At 36.8% G+C, this 23,711-nt stretch overlaps 1 protein-coding gene across 1 annotated transcript in view; it reads right to left on the bottom strand.

Moving 5' to 3' along the window:
- The window catches only part of FAM135B (family with sequence similarity 135 member B), a 280,538-nt gene that overhangs the window by 7,872 nt on the left and 248,955 nt on the right, over positions 1 to 23,711 (bottom strand). Inside the window, exons 12-17 of the mRNA XM_049781948.1 lie at positions 13,377 to 13,531; positions 8,940 to 10,902; positions 7,796 to 7,962; positions 5,665 to 5,756; positions 4,008 to 4,105; positions 2,394 to 2,545 (exon numbers count right to left, since the gene is read on the bottom strand). Of these exons, the coding sequence (XP_049637905.1) occupies positions 2,394 to 2,545; positions 4,008 to 4,105; positions 5,665 to 5,756; positions 7,796 to 7,962; positions 8,940 to 10,902; positions 13,377 to 13,531 (2,627 nt within the window). The remainder of the gene's footprint in view (positions 1 to 2,393; positions 2,546 to 4,007; positions 4,106 to 5,664; positions 5,757 to 7,795; positions 7,963 to 8,939; positions 10,903 to 13,376; positions 13,532 to 23,711) is intronic.

Genomic DNA, 23,711 nt, shown 5'->3' with positions numbered 1-23,711 from the left:
CCATTTTCATATATTGAAAATTATACTCTACTCCCCTACAATGAGAAAATTTGGGGTGGGAGGCTAAAATCTATGTGAGGTGATTAAGTAATGAGGAGGAAGCCACCACAAAAGTAATTGGTGCAGTTCTAAAAGAGACCCTAGGACACTGAACATATGACAATTAATCAAAAGGTGGGCTCTTCCTATATACCACACTTCTGCTGGTGCCTTCATCTTGGACTTAGTCTTTATATTTATAAGATATAAATATATATTTTAATTAATTACCTTATTTAAACACCATGTTTACAAAATGGTTCATAATTGAGTTTCAGTCATATAGTATACAATGACTTTCACCAGTGCACATTATTCACCACCAATTTTCCCAATTTTCTTCTCCACTCCCCCTTGCCTATCTCTGAGCAGACATTTTACTTCTTTCTCTCTCTCCCTCCCTCTATCATTGTGGGTTTTTTTTTATCTTTTAGACACTGTGCTTTACATTATATTTAATTAAGGGTATCATGCATACTATTGTATCACCTTTCAGCACCCAGCTCTTTCCAGAGTAACCAGTTCTAAATATCATTGACATAGTAGTCCCTTCTCAGCCTTAACTACCTAACTTCACTACTCCAATATTTGTGGCAAGCTTTCTCCCATAGACTGGTACTCCTGACCTTCATCTCTATTATTTCTAGATATTATTACCATATATTTTATTTTTCTTATATCCCACAAATGAGCAAGATTATTCAATGTCTATTTCTCTCACTCTAATTTTTCTTTGCTTAACACACGCCATACCCATTCATTTGTAAGCAAATTTCATGTCTTCACATTTCAGCATCTGAATAGTGTTCCATTGTGTAGATGTACAACAACAGGTTCTTTATCTACTCATTTCTTTTCAGGCACTTAGGTTGTTTCCAGATTCTAGCTATTGTATATAGAGCTGCCATGAATATAGGAACACAGAGGGCATTTTTGTATTGTGTTTTTGGATCCCTGAGATAAATTTCTTCGAGAGGTATTTCTAGATAAGGTAGAAACTCAATTTCAAAAATTTTTTGAAGAATAAATGTATTATTTTCCAAAAAACCTGGGCAGTCAACATTCCCACCAGCAGTAAATGAAAGTCTCTTTATCCCAGCATCCATGCCAGTGCTGGTTGTTCTTGTTCTTTATGATGAGTAAAGATACTCTGTGGTGTGAGATGATGCCTTATTGTTGTTTTGAGTTGCACCTCCCTAATTATCAATGATGTAGAGCATTTTCTCATGCCCCTTTTGTCCATCTTTATTTTATCTTTGAGAAAATTTCTGTTCATTTATTCCCAATTTTTGGATGACATTTGATAGGTTTTTTTTTTGTCTTCAGTGGTGAAACACCACTGTCCAAACAAAGACCCTACCTGCTGTGCTATCATTCCACCTCTCCCCCATTTGTTTATCTTTGCTTTCACTTGATTGGCTAGTGGTATTAAATCATTAAAGATACCTTCATATTCAATGTCATGGAGTGTTCTGCTTACGTTTTCCTCTATGAAATTATGGCTTCAGGTCTGGTATCAAGATCTTTCATTCATTTTCATTTGAACTTGTGTGTGACATTTAAGAGAAGTCTGTTTACATTTTGTTTTATTTTGTTTTTGTTTTTCGGCCACATCTGTGATGCTCAGGGGTTACTCCTGGCTATGCACTCAGAAATTGCTCCTGGCTTGGAGGGCCATATGGGACACTGGGCAATCGAAACGCTGTCCATCCTAGGTTAGCTCATGCAATGCAGATGCCTTACCGCTTGCACCATTGCTCCGGCCCCTGTTTACATTTTTATGCATGTAGCTGACCACATGTTGAAGATAATTTTCTTGCTTCACTTCATATTTCTTGCCTTTTTATCAAAGATTAATTGACCATACACCTGAGAGTAGTGCTTGACTTACATCTGACTGATTCCAGATCTATCTTGGACTGAATAGTTACCAGAGTAATTTTAGTAGTAACTTATCATACAGCAAGGGCTATTTCTTGAACACGGCTTAATGTTCCTTATGTATCATTCAACTTAACTAATTCATTATAGTAATCAAATGAAACGAGACACCCAAACTCCATCCTATGACCATTAAAATGCCTCAATAATTTCCAATCAGAATTCCAGAGACATTACCTATTGGTCACAAAACACTAAAACAAAAGTTATCTTGAATAAAGTATAACTTCATTTAGCTCTCAGAAGAAACATTTCTTTATTTTGTTAGTCCAGATGTCTTTTACAATTTAAGATTTAAAAAAATCCTTATTGTAGTGAAATCTCATTAATAGGGGCAAGAAAGACTGCCTCTATATTTAGCTTCTATAAATCACAATGAGTTAGAAGGATTGATGGAGATTAGAAAATCTTACCTGTACTAACCAGGGTACTGTTGTTATATAGGGTCCCCAGATGAGGCCCAGACAGAGACAAGAATGTGTGGAGTTTGTTGAGGTAATACCGGAACCGGGGCCTTGTTAGGACTGATCTGATGATGATGTTGCCAAGAGAATGGCCAATGAAGCTGTTCAAACATAAAATAACACAGATAAATGCTAAATGAAAGTCAGCTGACAACCAATGTTTGCTTTGAGAGCAGTGGAAACCTATCAATCTTCACATAAAACCAAATTGAAGGTCACAGGCAGAATCTTTTTTAACATAGTTCTACTAATTCATTCTCATCAAGTTTCCATATTATGAGCAGAGCAAGTATGAGCTTCATGAATGAGACCTTCTAGCACAGAATCTATGCCTAATGTGTTCATAAATGTAAGAACCTTACCTAGAAATATAAGATTAGAATAGCCTACCAAATGGCTCTTTGTAACCTGCCAACCTGTTCAAATATGTTATCCCTATTTCATACACTAAATATTATTTACTTGTTTGCTTTCAGCCCACATACTTGCTATTCCAGTGGTACTATTACTATAATATTTATGAAGCCAAGATATCATTTTCATATTTGTGGGTCAGAGCAATAATACTGTGAGTATGGCACTTGCCTTATACTGAGCCAACCTGGGTATGATATCTGGTACCTAATATGGTTTCCTGAGTGGGCCCTGATCACACAGCCTGAGAACCACAAAATGTGTGCCCAAAACAAAAATCACCAATAAAATACCTACAGATTCTAATGATAAGCAACAATAAGCAAAGAAAAAAATCTTCACAGAAATGTATCACATTATGTGTATTCTTTTATTATTTTAATTGGATTTGGTTTGTGGACACATCCTCACTCTCAGAAATTACTCCTCACAGGCTTGGGGACTATATGAGGTGCTGGAGACAAAAACTGTTGGCAGCATGCAAAGAAAACACCTATCAGCTGTGCTACCTTTCTGGCTCTTGGTATGTACTATTTTACATTTACTTAATCATTCTTTTCTGTGAATTATCATTTACAAAAACAAATGTGATAGTTTGTCTCTGAGATCTCAATAGGATAGTTATTTCTAAATGGTTAACTATTAAGTCCACATACCAACAATGCACAACATGCTAGTTATGTATTTACAAGATTATTTAAACATTTAAATTAGATTATATGCTAGAGTGGAATGACAGAATAGGATATATGAGGGATTGAAATCTTTTTCAGGAGATCAATTCAATTAAGTAATATAAGTTCAGAATCAGGAACATAATTTATGGAGACACAGGATTAGGCACATGCTTGCAATGGTATATAAGAGTGAGGATTCAAACTTGTGTCTATTAGAATATTTCAAATCCAGATTTTTGTGTATAAGTCTCATTCTCTTTCTTCTGAATAACTTGTTTATATTCCCACAACTAAATTACATATGTGTAAGATATTGATAATCAGTTCTGATTCGAGAATATGCTATCCATTAAAAACTGCTAGTTAAGTCATCCCAGTGGTGTAAACAAAAGCATTTTGACTTAAACAAGCATACAGAAAATAAGCAAAAATATCACCCCTCTTCCTAAGCATCAAGTACCTCTATTTTTACCTAATTCGAGATATTGAAAGGTTGTACAACTGAATGTGCTGAATGATTTCATCCAATAACCTATCTGTCATGGTGTCAAAGTCTGCAAATGTGTCCATCTGAAAGAAAAAAGGGGAAATAAAATTTGGGAAAGTTGTCATATGGACAAGGTTGGTACATAAGCCCACTAGATACACTGGCTCTTTCAGTGTTTGTACAATATTAGAGGTATACCTTTGGGATATATTATTACAGAAAAAGCCCATAGTCTGGGTCTTCATGAAGAAACTAAAGGATGCTTAATAACCTCTTGGGGATAACAACAAACTAAGAAAAAAGGCAGAGATGAAGAAGAATTCGTGTGTGAAGTCTACTGGCACTGTGGAACATAATCATCCCATGTGATCAATTCCTTTAATTCAGTTACTTCTACAAAAACCCAACTCTGAAGTCTATGCGATTAGGTCAAACCTTGTTGCCTTAAATCAGAGTGGCTGAATGAAATGCTATAAGGTAGGTTTCTTAAGCATATTGAACCTGCTAAGAACTATCCCCATAAAGAGGAAGCCTCTCTAAAACAACTCAAAAATGCAGGCTCCTCTAACTCACTTCTCTGCACTCCCCTCTCTCGGCACTCTATATTTCCTGAAGGTTTTTATTTCTCTAGAACAAGAGGGTCACAGAGACCTGTACAGATATTAACTTCCTGAAAAGTAGCAAATCTTCTTCTCCGAATCAAACTGGCAAGAGCATCCTGTTCAACTCTTAGAGCCTCTGTTTGTATATCAGCAAGAGATTATATAAACACCTTTAGAAATTGCATAGATCAAAGAAAAAATCTATGTAGGGTTTCACATATGTAGTTGTTCACTAATTATTCTCTCTTATTCCTCATATTTATTTATTTAGGTACCATGCTTACAGAAATGTTCAAAGCTGGGTTTCAGTCATAGAATGTATACCACCCTTCAACAGTGCAACTTTCCTTCCACTAATGTCTCCCCTTCCCTCCCACCCTCTACTTCTCATATTTTTACACCTCCCCCTCTGCATAGTCCAGGACTCTCTGTATAGCAAATATTAAAGAAAATGCAAGAGCATTATAAGTGTTCATTGAGAATTCCTGGCACAATTACCATTTTCAATGTTCTTAGGAAACCCCACCCAAATTTTCTTTTAGGCCAAGCAATTCTACACCTTCAAGAATACTTAACACTCTTTCAGGTCATTTGTTCCACAAGAGGAAGGAATCATAGCTTCACACAGACCACCTTTGCTCTTGGATTTTCTAAATTTTCTTCCACCTTGACACCATCTTAGAGGATCATACTCTATTAACTTTGAAATAAGAGATGTCCCACTTCATTTTAAGAGGACATTAACCCACTTCCATTGATTTCACCAATGAACTATCACATACCCTATTGCAAATCCATAAATGCCTATATATGATCCAAGCTGTCAATGCCCAAATAAAAAATGAGATCATAGGCCACTTGACATGAACCTTGACTTATTACATTTTACCAAAGAAAACAATGAGGTTTTTTGTTCCAGACTTGGTGTCTAGGTACTCTTCTTGGCTCAGACCCCCTTCTATTTTGTTCTATTGTGGTGACTTAGGCAGGGACAAAAAGCTTAACTTGAATTATTTCAGTTCCAATTTTTGTTGTCATACCTGATTCTTCTCAGACATCAGAAAGTCCAGTTTTCCTCCAGGAAGTCCCAATTCTATAAAAGTCTTTACTAGTCTCAGGTCTGCACTGTTACCTAAAAATGAGAGATACATTCATGCAGTACCATAATTAATTATATAAAAGTTGACACATGGAATATTTATTTCATAATCTTTCCCCATCTTCCTTCCTTCCATACTCCCTCCCTCCCTTCTTTCTTTTTATCATTATATTTTCTATTTTTCTGTTAAGCAAAATAAAACATGCTATGCTCCACCCCATCACGAAGACCATATTTTTAAGAAGGCCCATTTCTATAATAGTATATCACTTTAACTAATGCATCTTACAATCACTCTATACAAAAAAACATTTGGGGAGAACTACACCTCCCTTCTCAGTCAATTTTATTTACTAAGAAATTTTGACAGGCATGTCACTTAAGGGATGATGTGGTATAATGTTTCATATGCCCACACAAAAAATGTCTTATATAATAGAAAGACTAATGAGTTCTTAATTTTAGCCATACATTGCATGAAAATATTTGAATGCTAATTGTACTGCAATTAAACTCTATTCAAGCACTCCCCTGGATCCCGATAGATCCAAAGGCTAAAACCTATTAACTTGAATATAAAGGTCACCTAATTTCTATGTAATTTGAAAATGTCATGATATACAAAGAATATAATTGATAAGCAATCTTGTGAAACTATGAAAGAATTTAAAGAACAGTGAGATTGCCACATGGCATTTGATAAAATTAAAGCTATTTAAGAGAACAAAACCCTAAAATTTTAGACTGACCCAAAACATTGTAATAGTACCCACAGTTGTGGTCTGTTAATAATACATGTTCATAAATGTAGGGTTCTAGTCATAAAATGGTTCATAAAGTTAAAGAATGTTTCTATTTTGTTATTAAATTTTATTTGTTACAAAATTCATTTTTGACATTTGAATTATTTGTTACTCTAATTTTAAAGCTACCTAATTACATACTGGTTCAAAAAGGTACTTTCTGTTGATCATAAAGACTCAATGTCTCCTTCAGCTGAATCATGTGAATGTGAAGGATATGGAAATTAAAAGTAAAATATATGGAAAGTGAAAATGAAATGTATGCGACTTAAAACATTCTCAGAAACCATAATTTGGTAAGATAGTACACAGAACATTATACAAATCTAAATTTGAGACTGTTCCCAACATGAAATTTTAATACATATTCTCTAGTTATTCAGTTCTTTAATAGTATAAATATACCCTTAAAATTGAATTTAAGCCAATAGATTATAAAACTTTGCAGAGATTATACATTTAAGCTAAAGATGACACCATCAAAGGCAACTTAGCTGTTGTCAGATGTTTTCTTTGCATTTTTTTATTGTCAAATGAAAACATTGAAGCTGAAAGCTCACTTTTATGATCAAGAACTATCTTTTTATCCTCTCACATGTGTGATGGAAAACAAAACTACATTGTCTAGACAACGAAATGAAAAATCATCTCATTTTAATTTCATATCAGGTAAGAGGTATATATCAGTATATATCAGGACATTAATTAATTTTCCCTATACTTTGTGTTAATGGAAATATATGAACTGATGAATGAAAAATTATTCTTGGTATTGATAAACTTCTGATTATAGGTCTGAACTAAAAACAGCATGTTGTCAAATGCTTATTTCTTTTTAGGATCATGATAGCGAATAAGGTTCAAGCTCAAACTCTTTTGAAAATGGAGGGTAATCAAATTTACATAAAGTCATTTTTTTAGGGAAACTATTTTAGTATTCCTCTTTATACAAATAAATCCACTATTTTATTTGTGATGGTGAAATGCATTTTCTTTCCTAACCAGATATTTTCAAACATATTCAAATTTCAATAAAAGTATTTCAAGTATATTGTGTGATACTTGTGAAGGGTAGAAATGAGATAATAATCTATGAACAGCTAAATTTTAGTAACAAGCTCTAAAAACAATGCAGAAAGAAGATAAACTCACTATCACAAAAATATGGAATCAATGAAGCACAGTGGAGCAACCTAATTTAAATGTAATTATAAATAGTAAAATAGGTCTACTGTGCAGATTTTTGATGACAAAACTTTTCAAACTTACCATCCAGACCATGGACACAGACAACCAAGTGAATCCCATCTTCTAAGTTTTCCTCCTCTTCCTCTGGTGGGAAATATGGTATGTCAGAGGCTAATACCGATAAGTCACTGTATAGAAATCCATCAATCTTCAGTTCTCTTTTAAATTTTTCTTTGGCCTGATAAAAACTGGAGAAGAAACTAATTAATGCTAGGCCAAGCTAGATACTTCATGTTAGATAGAAGATGAGTTGAGTTGGGAAGTGGAAGTTGTAAATATCTACTAAAAAATATTTACTGAAAGCCAGAGATTAAAGAAGGGCACCAATGATTGTGCCCTCCCCAAATAAAACCAACAAAACCATTATTGTTTATATAGAGAGAACCGTGTATCTATGCAAAATATTGGGATTGTTATTTGAAACATACAAAAATACTGATTTTCTGTTTCATCATCATCAGTTACGATCAGCATATCTTATATAAGTTTTATTATCTCTCTTTTAGTTTCCCCTTAGCTTAGGTATTGTCACTAAAATTTTTCTTCTGATCCCAATGTCTTTCCATATTCACTTTCTATGGAGATTAGAGTACCCTTCTATATGACTCAATATATATATACAGGTACAATAACATTTATGCCAACTTATTATTATCATCTCTATGTCTCCCTATTAGACAGTGAGTAAAATAGAAGAATAATACCAGAAAAATATATTTATGTATTTGATAACCCAATGAGTTGCATTAATATTAGTATTTATTATTTAACAAGATATACAAGATTTTACCTATAAAATTTCTTTGTTGGTAACATTAGTATGTACTTTTTTTTAACATTTATAAAAGAGTAAAAATAGAGACTGAGTTGAAAAAATGAATCCATATTACAATATATCAAATATATAATTAATATATAATATATAAACTGAACTCATGGATGAAGGGATATATCCTGGCATCATAAGACTAAGAATAAGTTTAATAACTACAAGAAGGGGGCATATATGAGGCAGTTTATTCCCAAAATTTGTATGATTTAGATAGAGCACTATTTAAATCAGAAAATAACAACATATCAGTTTTGAAATAGTTTGAATGAAAGTGAGAAATGTGGAAAAATGTAGAAGTTTATATTGAGTTAGACAAGACATCAACAAGATTACCTAAACATCCTTTCACTGACTCCCTCCTCCACTGTGCTGGAATGGGTCGAAACAACTCCAAAGGAACCCAAAGGTTGATGAGTGATGGGAGATGGGGTCTGTTTGGAAGAGAACCCGGCCCTAGCTGGAGTTTCCTTGGGTACAGACGAGAAAGGAAGACACGTGGCAGTACAATACACAGATAAGTTGACGACCTCCACAGTCTTTAGGTTGTCCAGGGTGAAGGTCTCTGAAGAGTTCTGCTGTGAAATTGTTATGGAATTGCATGCCCTTGGCTCTTGATTTCCCAAAGTTTGGGAGGGAAGGGAAGGAGTTACAGTGGAGCACACAGTGCCTGTTTTGTGTTCAACCTTCACAGAGATGTCAGAGATGTCTCTACTATACACAGTATCATCATTCCCCTCACTCACTGGATCCAGATCAATGGCTTCAGCAGCTGACATACAATTTAGTTCAGGCACCTGGTGGTGGGTGGTTTTCTCATTTTCTAAGTTGGTGCTTTGGAAAAAGGCACCTTTGCCCACATTCAAGTCTTTGGCAATGTTCTTTGGGATTTCCCTAAGTACTGTCAGGAAAGAACTGTTGTTAGAGTTTTCCAATGCCATAGCATGTGGTACTTGATAATTCTGGCCTTTGGCTTCAACACCTGGGGTATTTTTAGTCCTGTCATCAGGACAACAGAATTCTTGAGGATCAAACTGACTCTCTTTACTTTGGTTTATGTCTATGTAACCAGGGTCTTGCTGATAGTTAGCATCTAACACCACTTCTACAAAGGAATATTCTGCCCTGTCATCCTTGATTCTGGGGCCATTACAAAGTTGAGAGCAATGTTCTGGAGAATCTATGCTATTGACCTGGTCAATTGAATCATCATCAAGAATTTTATCTTGACACAGAGCAACTGCATCTTCCACAGAGTCTTCTGGGCTACTAATTTGTGGTGCAGATAAAGACTTGGTCAGTTTGTTGAGTGCCAACTCCCTCTCCTCCTCCTCAAAAGGTAAAGAGCTAATAGAGGTAAGTGAGGCCTGAATTCCACTGGGCAAACTTGTGTTGCTCTCTGTGTGCCCACCTTCTAAAGAGTTTCTGTGAAGAGCATGTCTTCGAACCAGCTGGTGTAAGATCTCCCGATCATTGGGTAGCTCTAGGGCCTTGCTTCGAGCCTCAGACCAGGCAACTGAACTTGGTTCACTCTCAATGCCTGAATCAGAGATGACAGATAAAGATCTCTTAATGACCCCAGAAAGCAAGGATACTTCTTCTTGTTCTTTGTGAGGGTCCTTTGAGGAAGCTCTAATATCCAATGGATCCCCCAGATTAAAATTCACCGTGTCACAAGGTTCAGGTGGCACAAGCTTTAGACTTAATAGCACAACTTTATTTTCCTGGTCATCTCCTTTTCCTGTAACACATAACTTATGAGGTGTTGATTTCTCTGAAGAGATAGTATTTTGATTATCTCTACCTACTTCCCTGCTGCTTAGCACAGTTCCATCTGTGTCATGTTTATCTGCAGAGTGTCCATTCTCATGTTGAGTATTAATGACCAGTGTGGGCTCATCTCTACAGGCAATCTTATTGCTAGCTTTCACATCAAGGTAGGTCAGTGGTGAGGACTGGACTTCCTCTTGGCCTGGACTCCTTCTGGGCCAGTCCACATCTGTTACTGAAGGTGTTCCAACATCAGAACTTTGGTCTGTTTGTGACTCATCTTTAGGTAAGTCGGTTTTGTTCTGAAATTCACCGATTGTAAGATACACCTGAGATTCAGAGAGTACACAACCATGATTTTGTGTGATTGAAGTCTCATCTGCCTCTAAACACCTAATAATCTCTCCAGTAGAGTCAACTTGAGGTTGTTTTATGGTGGACAACACCAGCTCTTTCCTGAAAGGTGTTTCTTTTTTTATAATATGGCCCTCTTCTTGGTCTTTGAGTTTATTTATTGTGCTATCTGTCTCTGAAACATAAAAAATAAAGTAAAAAGTCAAAGTCAGAGTGCCCTAAAAAAGAAAAAAATACAATAAATTTGATATTTCAAGTTCAAAATGTATTCATATGACTAATTGTATAATAAAGACTTTGGCAGGCCTTTGTTTCTGGTTTATAGGAAATAGTCTTTAAATTTCCTGAGTTCAATGTTCTTTTTTTCTTTTTTTTTTTTTTTTTTTTTTTTTGGTTTTTGGGCCACACCCTGTGACGCTCAGGGGTTACTCCTGGCTATGCGCTCAGAAGTTGCTCCTAGTTTCTTGGGGGACCATATGGGACACCGGGGGATCGAACCGCGGTCCGTCCTAGGCTAGCGCAGGCAAGGCAGGCACCTTACCTCCAGCGCCACCGCCCGGCCAATGTTCTTTTTTTCTTATCCATAATATTCTGGTTTGTATTTGCTAACCAGATGTCTCAGGAAAGGGACTAACCTGATATTAAAACCAGTCATATGATATAGGGCCCTATGAAAATTAGTAAAAATCTATGGGGGGGAGAACTGTAATATTAACTTTAGTTTTGTGACAGTGATTTAATCATATTTTCATTATAAAGAGTACAGTAGAAATGTAATAAGGTAACACAATTGTTATAATACACCATATATGTATGAAATATCACTTCAATGCTATTTTGTACTACAAATGCCTTCCATTCCTAGGCACAGCCTTTAACTAGTTTAGGGAGAAAGAAGATGGGAATAAATTTATAATAAAAAAATCAATCTGAGATAAAGAATTTTCAAAATACTTGACAATATATTGTCATATACAACCACATACAGCATAACTAACCAAACATAAAAGTAAAAACATATAAAGAGAACTAATATTCACAAATGAGCCTCTTCATGAAGGGAATTAAAGAACTGAGTCAGAGGACTTTTCAAGGATAAAGGCCCCAGTAGTTGACCTCACAGCTTACTTTCTGATGAAGATGACATTATAGAAATAAATAACTGAAATAAAACTGCACAGATAAATTGGGGAATCTGGGTACATTTTCACTATAGAATCTACTGATATGTAGAGGAGAAACAGAGCCAGAAGGCATTGTGCAACAATGCCTGATATTTTGAGAATCTAATAATAGGTGCTTATTTTAAATTTCTCTAATTATTCCAAATATTTGTAGTTAAACTTTATAACTAAAATTAACATAAACATAACTATAAATGTGTCTGCACATTGACAGACAGTCTCCTCATTGCAGTATTTCAGGTTCCACTTGGCCAACTGGATTGGTTTCCTTTCTGTAGCTATTGAACATCTTAAGTGTCATTCATAGTCTTGGCACTAGATGGCAGGGTGAAACCATGAACCAACAAATACCTAATGCAGCGTTTTTGATGTTTGTTTTTCAAGTGGTTTTGTTTTGGTTTGGTTTGGTTTTATGGCAAGGTTTCAGTGTCCTTGGAAATCATTAAGATTTAAAATATGTAAATATCAGATTGCTGAAACTCTGGAATTTCAATAGAACACCCATTTAAACCAGGAGATCCATGAATGGCCTCTCAAAGCACCTCACAAGGAGACCCTGGATCCGGAAGATGAAATGAACTGGCTTTGAATGTTGACTATTCTAATCTAATGTGTTCTTTAATCAATTTTATGTTGCTAGTTTCTCAAGCTCTCTCAGTAAAATATGGCTCGTGCGATGATTTTTATTGGGTTAGAAAAATAAAGCATATAAAAGTGTAGGTATAGGTTCTTATTTTTGTTGAGTTGCTATTTAATGGAACATGGGTCTATTTAAGTTGTTGGTTTAGTAACATGATAAAGGATTTTTTATTTTTGGGGCCACAACCAATGACGTTCAGGTGTTATTCCTGGTTATGCACTCAGAAATCGGTCCTGGCTCGTGTGACCATATGGGTCTCTGGTGATTGAACCCAGGTCCATCCTGGGTCAGTTGTGTACAAGGCAAACGCCCTACTGCTGAGCTATCGAAGGTTTTAAATAGGTGAGAAAATTGACATTTTCTGAATGCCCAGCTAACAGCAGGCCCGTTCCAGAGGATATTTTACTTCATTAACCATCTATGCAACACCAGCAACAATGTTGTGATCTGTGTATTACCCACAAATAAACACAGACATGGTTTCTTTTCTCCCAAAAATACACTGCTTATTCATAACTACATGTTTATGTGATGTTCTTGAGTGCTTTGACTATTATTTAGTCAAAAATGTATACACAGAAAAGACTTTATATTTGAAATGCATATTTGAGATGAGAAGAGAATTTTATTTTGTTACATTGATTTGTCAATTTCATGGAAACTATATAACTTGAGTAAATGTATTAATCTTACTTTTGTTTCTTTTCTATAATATTACCAAATATCTCCCTAGTTTGATTCTACTGCTGTTGTCATGTCTTTGAAGTTTCTAATGACCCACGGATGAGCATTATTCTCTAGTCTTTCCAAAACAAAGAGACAAACCTGTAGCAGGATCATCCACATATCTGTCCTCAAAGATAACTGGCAGCGTGTTCCAGTCTCCATCTATTTCCAGGCACTCTGCAGGCAGTGGGGGCATGGTGGTGAGGTACTCAGAGTTCCTAACATCCAGAGACAGCTGGCTATGGGACTGGATCCTATGGAACAAGGTAAGCATACAACTATTGTCTACGTATGTGTATATAGACATATGCACAAATATAAGTTATATATATTAGTGAGTGACATTCACTATCCTTCCTTGCACTCTTCAGTATTCTCTTCATCACCTGACTTCAGGATTCGACTGGTCTGAGTAATGAAGTCAGAGGATATACACTATTTGACTAGGTAAAGCCTGGTGAGATTTCATCACATACCTTTTTGTTTTGCCTTTGAAATTTAAAGGGGAATATACCCAATGATGCTCAAGTTACTCATGGCAGGGAGTCAGGTATCATATGGGCTACCAGGAATCAAACCAGGTTGGTCATGTGCAAGGCAAACACCTAACCCACTATATAATCTCTCTAACCCAAACCATATCATTTTATTGGTATAATAGTCAAAATTTAAATGGCTGGAAATCTGTTATTAACTTTTTTGAAGGGCCACACCCGGCAGTGCTCAGGTGTTACTCCTGGCTTTGCACTTAGAAATTGCTTCTGGCAGACTCAAGGGACCATACGGGATACCAGGGATCAAACCAAGTCCATCCCAGGTCAGCTGATTGCAAGGCAAATGCCCTACCACTGTGCTATCTCTCTGACCCCTTATATTAATATTTTGAATAAAAATAAAGCCTACATGTGGCTATTGTGTGAAAAACTGTGTCTTCTGTGATTAGGATATAGCCTTCCAAGGTTGGAACCTAAATTTTTGTTTGTGCTTCATAATGGATTCAGGGTTTTTTTATTTTTAGAGACTATACATTACTCCACGTTGAGAACTTTTATCCCATTGTTTTTATAATGAGTAGTTATAATTTCAACTATGGGCTCATTAGAAAATATTTATTCCTGAGGCTGGAGTGATAGTACAGATGTAGGGTGTTTGCCTTGCACGCTGCTGGTCCGGGATGAACACGGATTGGATCCCCCACATCCCATATGTTTTCCCGAGCCTGCCAGAAACGATTTCTGAGCACAGAGCCAGGAATAACCCCTGAGCACTACTGGGTGTGGCCCCAACCCCCCCAAATAAAATAAAAAAAAAACCAAAATAAAAGAAAATATTTATTCCTTTATTTTTGTTTCTGCAAAAGGAAAATTGTTCTTATAAATGAAAGTATCAATAGTCCATTAATTTCTCCACACCCTATCATTAATCATTTCACAAGGAAAAAAGAGTAAACTTATTAGTTTTGTGATTTTTGGAAAAGAATTTAGTGCTTAGATAGTGCCTTTCTTTCTGACAATTGTACCTTTTATAGAGATTTGATACCTGGAAGAAAGCCTACACTTTAACTCCCTAACTTTTTAGTTCATCTTCATCCAAAGGGCAACAATGTAATTGTAGAACTCAAACTTATAATGACATTTTTAATTCATCATCCTCAGTATCAAATATAATTAAGAAGAATCTATATATATCAATGTATGTATATTTTATATTTATGATAAGAATAGATTTTATATTCTTATTTCTTAATTATATTTTAAACAGTGATATAAAAGAAAAATGAATCCATTACCAACTCTTTGAGGACTTGAGATGTGGTGTAGAGGGTTATTTGCTGGGCATGCAATGACCACAATTTGATCCCCAAATCGTTCTTCAAATCCCACCAAGATTAACCCCTAAGCAAAGAGCCAAGAATAAGCCCTTAACACCCCTAAGTATAACCTTAACACCCCATATCAAAAGAGGAATTTATTCTCTTCCTCAAAGCCCTATAAATGCTACAATTCAAAATTATTATGGTTTTGGCCTTATGCACACCTATATTTATTGATCCCTGACATCCCATATGGTCCCTGTGCCCCTCCACAGCAGTAATTGTTGAGCTCAAGGTCAGGAGTAATCCATGAACACAGCTGGACGTGGCTCAAAATTCCAAAAAAGTAAACTTTAATGTATTGTAATTTATTACAGTATTCATTTAACAATGACTCAGCCTGATACATACCCCGTCTTATGCAACTAATATACAACTTTGAAACAAAAGTTTTGGGATCAGTGTTTTTCTTACTATATTATCTATCTAATCTTTTTTACCCTACCCTATCTAATCCCTTTGACCATACTGTACTGTGCCCTATCTCATCCCATTTTATTTTATCCTACCTTATACTATCTTATTTTATGTTAAAGTAAGGTTCCAAATTTAATAAGTTGCATCCACAGTCAACTAAATGCCTGTGACCTGTTGTTTCAGAAACACAATCTTGTTTAAACTCGAACAAGATGAGTCTTGACAGATAAATTCCATCTAAGAGATACCTTGTCTTTTCACTTGTCTATCCTAATTTCAGAGGGTGTCTCTAATTTATATTTGAACATAATAATATCCCTGTACTGCTCTCTTCTCTTGCAATCTTGATTTCCAGGTTATCATGTGCCGGTACTATTGTCAGCACTGCATATAACCTGACCACTTTCTCAATCTAAGGTTCTTTTCTGTCCACAGTATTTTGTTACTTTTTTAAAAAGCAATTTTCTCAGAGCAAAATGAAATTTCCGTCTCAGTTTAATAGCTCTTATTTTTAATGTCCTAATTAACTTTACTTCTGCCTAAATTATATTATTTCTATTCTATATTTGGCTTTATGTAATAGATTAATTTATACTTTTAACTATTGGTAACTCATCTAAACAATCTACATTTACTATGTGTTAACTATTATAATCTCCTAAGCTTCCACAAAGGTCTAATATCTCAGTTCTTCAATATTTCAATATTTCTGCTCATGTTTTAGGAATCCATTCACTAGTAATTTGACAACATAGACTCTATTCATTTTACACAGATATCTATAGTTGCCCATACAAGAGGAATCTATTTATATAACTATTAAAACTAAAATATAAAACCAATGATCGTGGAAATTTTTTTTGTTTTTACACTGTTGACTACCCAACATTCTAAGTGGTACCTGGCTCACTGTTTACACTAGAGAGATACATATCAAAGAGGGAATTTTCCTATTAAATCTTATATAGGTCAATAGATGGTCAGTGGCTATTTTATTACTACAAGCATGATCTTACTAATTAAGATGTCAAATAATGTACATGAGATTTGGAATCCATGATTTTTAATGGCTCATTTGCCAGTGAAAACAAAAAAAAAACTTTAATCAGTATCATAATACAAAGTCAAAAATTATGTGTATTATAATCTGATACAAAATCTTTGTATCAGACCATTGATTTCCACATATATTTAGTCCATTACTTCCCCTTTTATTTGCTCACTTTATTTTAGCCACGTTTGAGTTATTGCTATTCTTTTTTTTTTTTTTTTTTTTTTTTTAATGTGCAAAAAATTTTACTAGGACCACAGAGGATGAATCAGGGCTTGGACAATCTAGTATGCTTAGATCCCAGAGTCTACCTTATGCCAGAAAACTTCAGGAGTGTACTCTCTTTATATTTAGCCAAAGGCTTCTTTTTCCTCATGTTCCCCATATTATGCTGGGCCTATGCCAAAAATAATTGCCACTCTAACAACGTTATTATTGTTTTTTTGTTTTAACTACTATCCTTCACCAAAATAAGAATGGCCTACTAAACTTTTAAAAAAAGTTTCACTGTAGTAAAGTGCCAGTCTCAACACAGGCAGGAAAGGGAAAGATGGAAGGGGGCATTGGTGGTGGAAATGTCGCCCTGGTGAACAGGGTGTTCCATTAATGACTGAATCCCAACTACAATCATGTTTGTTTTCATGGTACCTAAATAAAGACTTTATATTAAAATTAGAGATATTATACAAATCAGAAATACCATTTTAAATAAGTGTGAATAAAGAAGTGAGCTTCAACTCCCCAGAGAGTATAATCTAATGCAAATGAAACTCCCTAAAAACTGGTTTTCATACCTCATCTTCCTCCTGTCCCCAGTCACACTGCTTCTCTCCAACTTGGCAGAGAATCTGGTTCAGAGCTACTGACCCAGTATAATGACAGTGTACTTGATTTTTTTTTTTTTTAATTTTTTTTTTTATTTAAACACCTTGATTACATACATGATTGTGTTTGGGTTTCAGTCATAAAAGGAACACCACCCATCACCAGTGCAACATTCCCATCACCCAAGTCCCAAATCACCCTCCTCCCCACCCAACCCCCGCCTGTACCCTAAACAGGCTCTACATTTCCCTCATACATTCTCAATATTAGGACAGTTCAAAATGTAGTTATTTCTCTAACTAAACTCATCACTCTTTGTGGTGAGCTTCCTGAGGTGAGCTGGAACTTCCAGCTCTTTTCTCTTTTGTGTCTGAAAATTATTATTACAAGGGTGTCTTTCATTTTTCTTAAAACCCATAGATGAGTGAGACCATTCTGCGTTTTTCTCTCTCTCTCTGACTTATTTCACTCAGCATAATAGATTCCATGTACATCCATGTATAGGAAAATTTCATGACTTCATCTCTCCTGACAGCTGCATAATATTCCATTGTGTATATGTACCACAGTTTCTTTAGCCATTCATCTGTTGAAGGGCATCTTGGTTGTTTCCAGAGTCTTGCTATGGTAAATAGAGCTGCAATGAATATAGGTGTAAGGAAGGGGTTTTTGTATTGTATTTTTGTGTTCCTAGGGTATATTCCTAGGAGTGGTATAGCTGGATCGTATGGGAGCTCGATTTCCAGTTTTTGGAGGAATCTCCATATCGCTTTCCATAAAGGTTGAACTAGACAGCATTCCCACCAGCAGTGGATAAGAGTTCCTTTCTCTCCACATCCCCGCCAACACTATTTATTCTCATTCTTTGTGATGTGTGCCATTCTCTGGGGTGTGAGGTGGTATCTCATCGTTGTTTTGATTTGCATCTCCCTGATGATTAGTGATGTGGAACATTTTTTCATGTGTCTTTTGGCCATGCGTATTTCTTCTTTGTCAAAGTGTCTGTTCATTTCTTCTCCCCATTTTTTGATGGGGTTAGATGTTTTTTTCTTGTAAAGTTCTGTCAGTGCCTTGTATATTTTGGAGATTAGCCCCTTATCTGATGGGTATTGGGTGAATAGTTTCTCCCACTCAGTGGGTGGCTCTTGTATCCTGGGCACTATTTCCTTTGAGGTGCAGAAGCTTCTCAGCTTAATATATTCCCATCTGTTAATCTCTGCTTTCACTTGCTTGGAGAGTGCAGTTTCCTCCTTGAAGATGCCTGTAATGTCCTGTAGTGTTTTGCCTATGTGCTGTTCTATATATCTTATGGTTTTGGGGCTGATATCGAGGTCTTTAATCCATTTGGATTTTACCTTTGTACATGATGTTAGCTGGGGGTCTAAGTTTAATTTTTTGCAAGTGGCTATCCAATTGTGCCAACACCACTTGTTGAAGAGGCTTTCCCTGCTCCATTTAGGATTTCCTGCTCCTTTATCAAAAATTAGATGGTTGTATCTCTGGGGAACATTTTCTGAGTATTCAAGCCTATTCCACTGATCTGAGGACCTATCCTTATTCCAATACCATGCTGTTTTGATAACTGTTGCTTTGTAGTACAGTTTAAAGTTGGGAAAAGTAATTCCTCCCATATTCTTTTTCCCAATGATTGCTTTAGCTATTCGAGGGTGTTTATTGTTCCAAATGAATTTCAAAAGTGTCTGATCCACTTCTTTGAAGAATGTCATGGGTATCTTTAGAGGGATGGCATTAAATCTGTATAATGCCTTGGGGAGTATTGACATTTTGATGATGTTAATCCTGCCAATCCATGAGCAGGGTATGTGTTTCCATTTCCGTGTGTCCTCTCTTATTTCTTGGAGCAGAGTTTTATAGTTTTCTTTGTATAGGTCCTTCACATATTTAGTCAAGTTGATTCCAAGATATTTGAGTTTGTGTGGTACTATTGTGAATGGGGTTGTTTTCTTAATGTCCATTTCTTCTTTATTACTGTTGGTGTATAGAAAGGCCATTGATTTTTGTGTGTTAATTTTGTAGCCTGCCACCTTGCTATATGAGTCTATTGTTTCTAGAAGCTTTTTGATAGAGTCTTTAGGGTTTTCTAAGTAGAGTATCATGTCATCTGCAAACAGTGAGAGCTTGACTTCTTCCTTTCCTATCTGGATTCCCTTGATATCCTTTTCTTGCCTAATCGCTATAGCAAGTACTTCCAGTGCTATGTTGAATAGGAGTGGTGAGAGAGGACAGCCTTGTCTTGTGCCAGAATTTAGAGGGAAGGCTTTCAGTTTTTCTCCATTGAGGATAATATTTGCCACTGGCTTGTGGTAGATGGCCTTCACTATATTGAGAAAGGTTCCCTCCATTCCCATCTTGCTGAGAGTTTTGATCAAGAATGGGTGTTGGACCTTATCAAATGCTTTCTCTGCATCTATTGATATGATCATGTGGTTTTTATTTTTCTTGTTATTGATGTTGTGTATTATGTTGATAGATTTACGGATGTTAAACCAGCCTTGCATTCCTGGGATGAAACCTACTTGATCGTAGTGGATGATCTTCTTAATGAGGCATTGAATCCTATTTGCCAGGATTTTGTTGAGGATCTTTGCATCTGCATTCATCAGTGATATTGGTCTGTAATTTTCTTTTTTGGTAGCGTCTCTGTCTGGTTTAGGTATCAAGGTGATGTTGGCTTCATAAAAGCTATTTGGAAGTGTTTCTGTTTGTTCAATTTCATGAAAGAGTCTTGCCAAGATTGGCAGTAGTTCCTCTTGGAAAGTTTGATAGAATTCATTAGTGAATCCATCTGGACCTGGGCTTTTGTTTTTCGGCAGACATTTGATTACTGTTTTAATTTCATCAATGGTGATGGGGGTGTTTAGATATGCTACATCCTCTTCCTTCAACCGTGGAAGATTATAAGAGTCCAAGAATTTATCCATTTCTTCCAGGTTCTCATTTTTAGTGGCATAGAGTTTTTCAAAGTAGTTTCTGATTACCCTTTGAATCTCTGTCATATCAGTAGTGATCTCTCCTTTTTCATTCCTGATACGAGTTATCAAGTTTCTCTCTCTCTCTTTCTTTGTTAGGTTTGCCAGTGGTCTATCAATCTTGTTTATTTTTTCAAAGAACCAACTTCTGCTTTCGTTGATCTTTCGGATTGTTTTTTGAGTTTCCACTTCGTTGATTTCTGCTCTCAGCTTTGTTATTTCCTTCTGTCTTCCTGTTCTTGGGTCCTTTTGTTGAGCATTTTCTAGTTCTATTAGCTGTGTCATTAAGCTACTCAGGTAAGCTCCTTCTTCCTTCCTGATGTGTGCTTGCAAAGCTATAAATTTTCCTCTCAGTACTGCTTTTGCTGTGTCCCATAAGTTCTGAGAGTTTGTGTCTTTATTGTCATTTGTTTCCAGGAACCTTTTGATTTCCTCCTTGATTTCATCTCGGACCCACTGGTTATTGAGCATGAGGCTGTTTAACTTCCAGGTGTTAAAGTGTTTCTTCTGAGTCCCTTTGGAGTTCACAAATAATTTCAGAGCCTTGTGGTCAGCGAAGGTAGTCTGCAAAATTTCTATCCTCTTGATCTTATGGAGGTATGTTTTATGTGCCAGCATGTAGTCTATCCTGGAGAATGTCCCATGTACATTGGAGAAGAATGTGTATCCAGGTTTCTGGGGATGGAGTGTCCTATATATATCCACTAGGCCTCTTTCTTCCATTTCTCTCCTCAGGTCTAGTATATTCTTGTTGGGTTTCAGTCTGGTTGACCTGTCCAGTGTTGACAAAGCCGTGTTTAGGTCCCCCACAATTATTGTGTTGTTGTTGATATTATTTTTCAGATTTGTCAGCAGTTGTATTAAATATTTTGCTGGCCCCTCATTCGGTGCATATATGTTTAGGAGAGTGAATTCTTCCTGCTCTACGTACCCCTTGATTAATATAAAATGTCCATCTTTGTCCCTTACAACCTTCCTGAGTATAAAGTTTGCATTATCTGATATTAGTATGGCCACTCCAGCTTTTTTATGGGTGTTGTTTGCTTGGATAACTTTTCTCCAGCCTTTTATTTTGAGTCTATGTTTGTTCTGACTATTCAGGTGCGTTTCTTGTAGGCAGCAGAAGGTTGGATTGAGTTTTTTGATCCATTTAGCCACTCTGTGTCTCTTAACTGGTGCATTTAGTCCATTGACGTTGAGAGAAAGAATTGTCCTGGGATTTAACGCCATCTTTATTTCAAAATTTGGTGTGTCTTTTGGGTAGTCTTGTCTTAGATTAGGTCTTTCAGTTTTTCTCTTAAGACTGGTTTTGTGTCTGTGAAGTTTCTGAGCTGTTTTTTGTCTGTGAAACCATGTATTCTTCCATCAAACCGGAAAGTGAGTTTTGCTGGGTATAGTATTCTGGGTGAAGCATTCATTTCATTCAGTCTTGTCACAATATCCCACCACTGCTTTCTGGCATTGAGCGTTTCTGGTGACAGGTCTGCTGTAAATCTCAGGGAAGCTTGCTTGAACATGATTTCCCCTTTTGATCTTGCTGTTTTCAGAATTCTGTCTCTATCTGTGGGATTTGTCATTGTGACTAGGATGTGTCTTGGGGTGGTTTTTCTGGGGTCTCTTTTGGTTGGTACTCTTCGGGCATGCAGGATTTGATCACATATATTCTTTAGCTCTGGAAGTTTCTCTTTAATGATGTTCTTGACCATTGATTCTTCCTGGAAATTTTCTTCCTGGGTCTCTGGGACTCCAATGATTCTTAAGTTGTTTCTGTTGATCTTATCATAGACTTCTATTTTCGTCTGTTCCCATTCTTTGACTAATTTTTCCATTGTCTGCTCATTTGCTTTAAGTTTTTTGTCCAATCTCTCCTGCTGTATGGAATTGTTATGTATCTCATCTTCCACAGCACCAAGTCTATTCTCAGCTTCTGATACCCTGTCCCAGAGCTTATCCATTTTGTCATTCACTTCGTTTACTGAGTTTTTCAGGCCTGTTAGTTGACATGTTATTTCAGTTTGGAGTTTTGTCATTTCTGCCTTCATATTTTCTTGGTTCTTATTAGTGTTCTGTTCAACTCGATCCATGGTTTCTTGGAGTCTGTTGAGCACCTTCCATATTGCTAGTCTAAAGTCCTTATCTGAGAGGTTGATTAGTTGTTCAGTCATTATCTGGTCCTCAGAATTGTCATCTTCATTCTCTATGTCTGATGCTGGCCTGCGCTGTTTCCCCATTGTCACATTTGTATTGTGGGTTTTTCTACGTGTTGTAGTGGTATTCATTGTCTATATGATGTAGGCAGCACACTCCTCTGGCTCCTCCCTTTCTGGATGGGCTGACTTGCCTCTAAGGGAGGGGAGTCCTCCGTGGATGAAGCCTCACACTGGGTCAAATCTTAGGCCCGAGCATGCAACAGAGAAGACAGTCCAGAGAGAAATGTTTGCTTCTGTGATATAGCGCCGTTCTTAGTGTGATTTTTCCTTCTTGTTGCAATGGAGTTCTTTCCTTAGAAAGAGTGCACGGCCGCGTAGCGAAGCGGAGCGGCCGTGCTCCTCTGAGCCTCTTTTTGCCCCACTCGCAAGAGTTTCACGCAAGAGGACAGTAGACAGACATAGACAGGTCACACTCACAGTCTTTCACAGCTGAGCCCCACTGGGCCGGTGTACTTTCGCGGATTTTCCCCGCCTGGTGTCACACACAGGGAGCCAGCTTTTGCAAAGGATAGCCGGTTTTTATGCTCTGAAGTCCCTCCATGAAAATGGCGTCTGGGCGAGCGAGGTTTCTGGAGGCTCTTTTTGCCCCACTCGCAAGAGTTTCACGCAAGAGGACAGTAGACAGACATAGACAGGTCACACTCACAGTCTTTCACAGCTGAGCCCCACTGGGCCGGTGTACTTTCGCGGATTTTCCCCGCCTGGTGTCACACACAGGGAGCCAGCTTTTGCAATGGATAGCCGGTTTTTATGCTCTGAAGTCCCTCCCTGAAAATGGCGTCTGGGCGAGCGAGGTTTCTGGAGGCTCTTTTTGCCCCACTCGCAAGAGTTTCACGCAAGAGGACAGTAGACAGACATAGACAGGTCACACTCACAGTCTTTCACAGCTGAGCCCCACTGGGCCGGTGTACTTTCGCGGATTTTCCCCGCCTGGTGTCACACACAGGGAGCCAGCTTTTGCAATGGATAGCCGGTTTTTATGCTCTGAAGTCCCTCCCTGAAAATGGCGTCTGGGCGAGCGAGGTTTCTGGAGGCTCTTTTTGCCCCACTCGCAAGAGTTTCACGCAA

The sequence above is a fragment of the Suncus etruscus genome, chromosome 10, assembly GCF_024139225.1.
Source record: "Suncus etruscus isolate mSunEtr1 chromosome 10, mSunEtr1.pri.cur, whole genome shotgun sequence".
In the NCBI taxonomy this organism is placed as follows: Eukaryota; Metazoa; Chordata; class Mammalia; order Eulipotyphla; family Soricidae; genus Suncus; species Suncus etruscus.
Note: the sequence above shows the minus strand (reverse complement) of the source record. Positions and strands in the feature narration are given on the sequence as shown.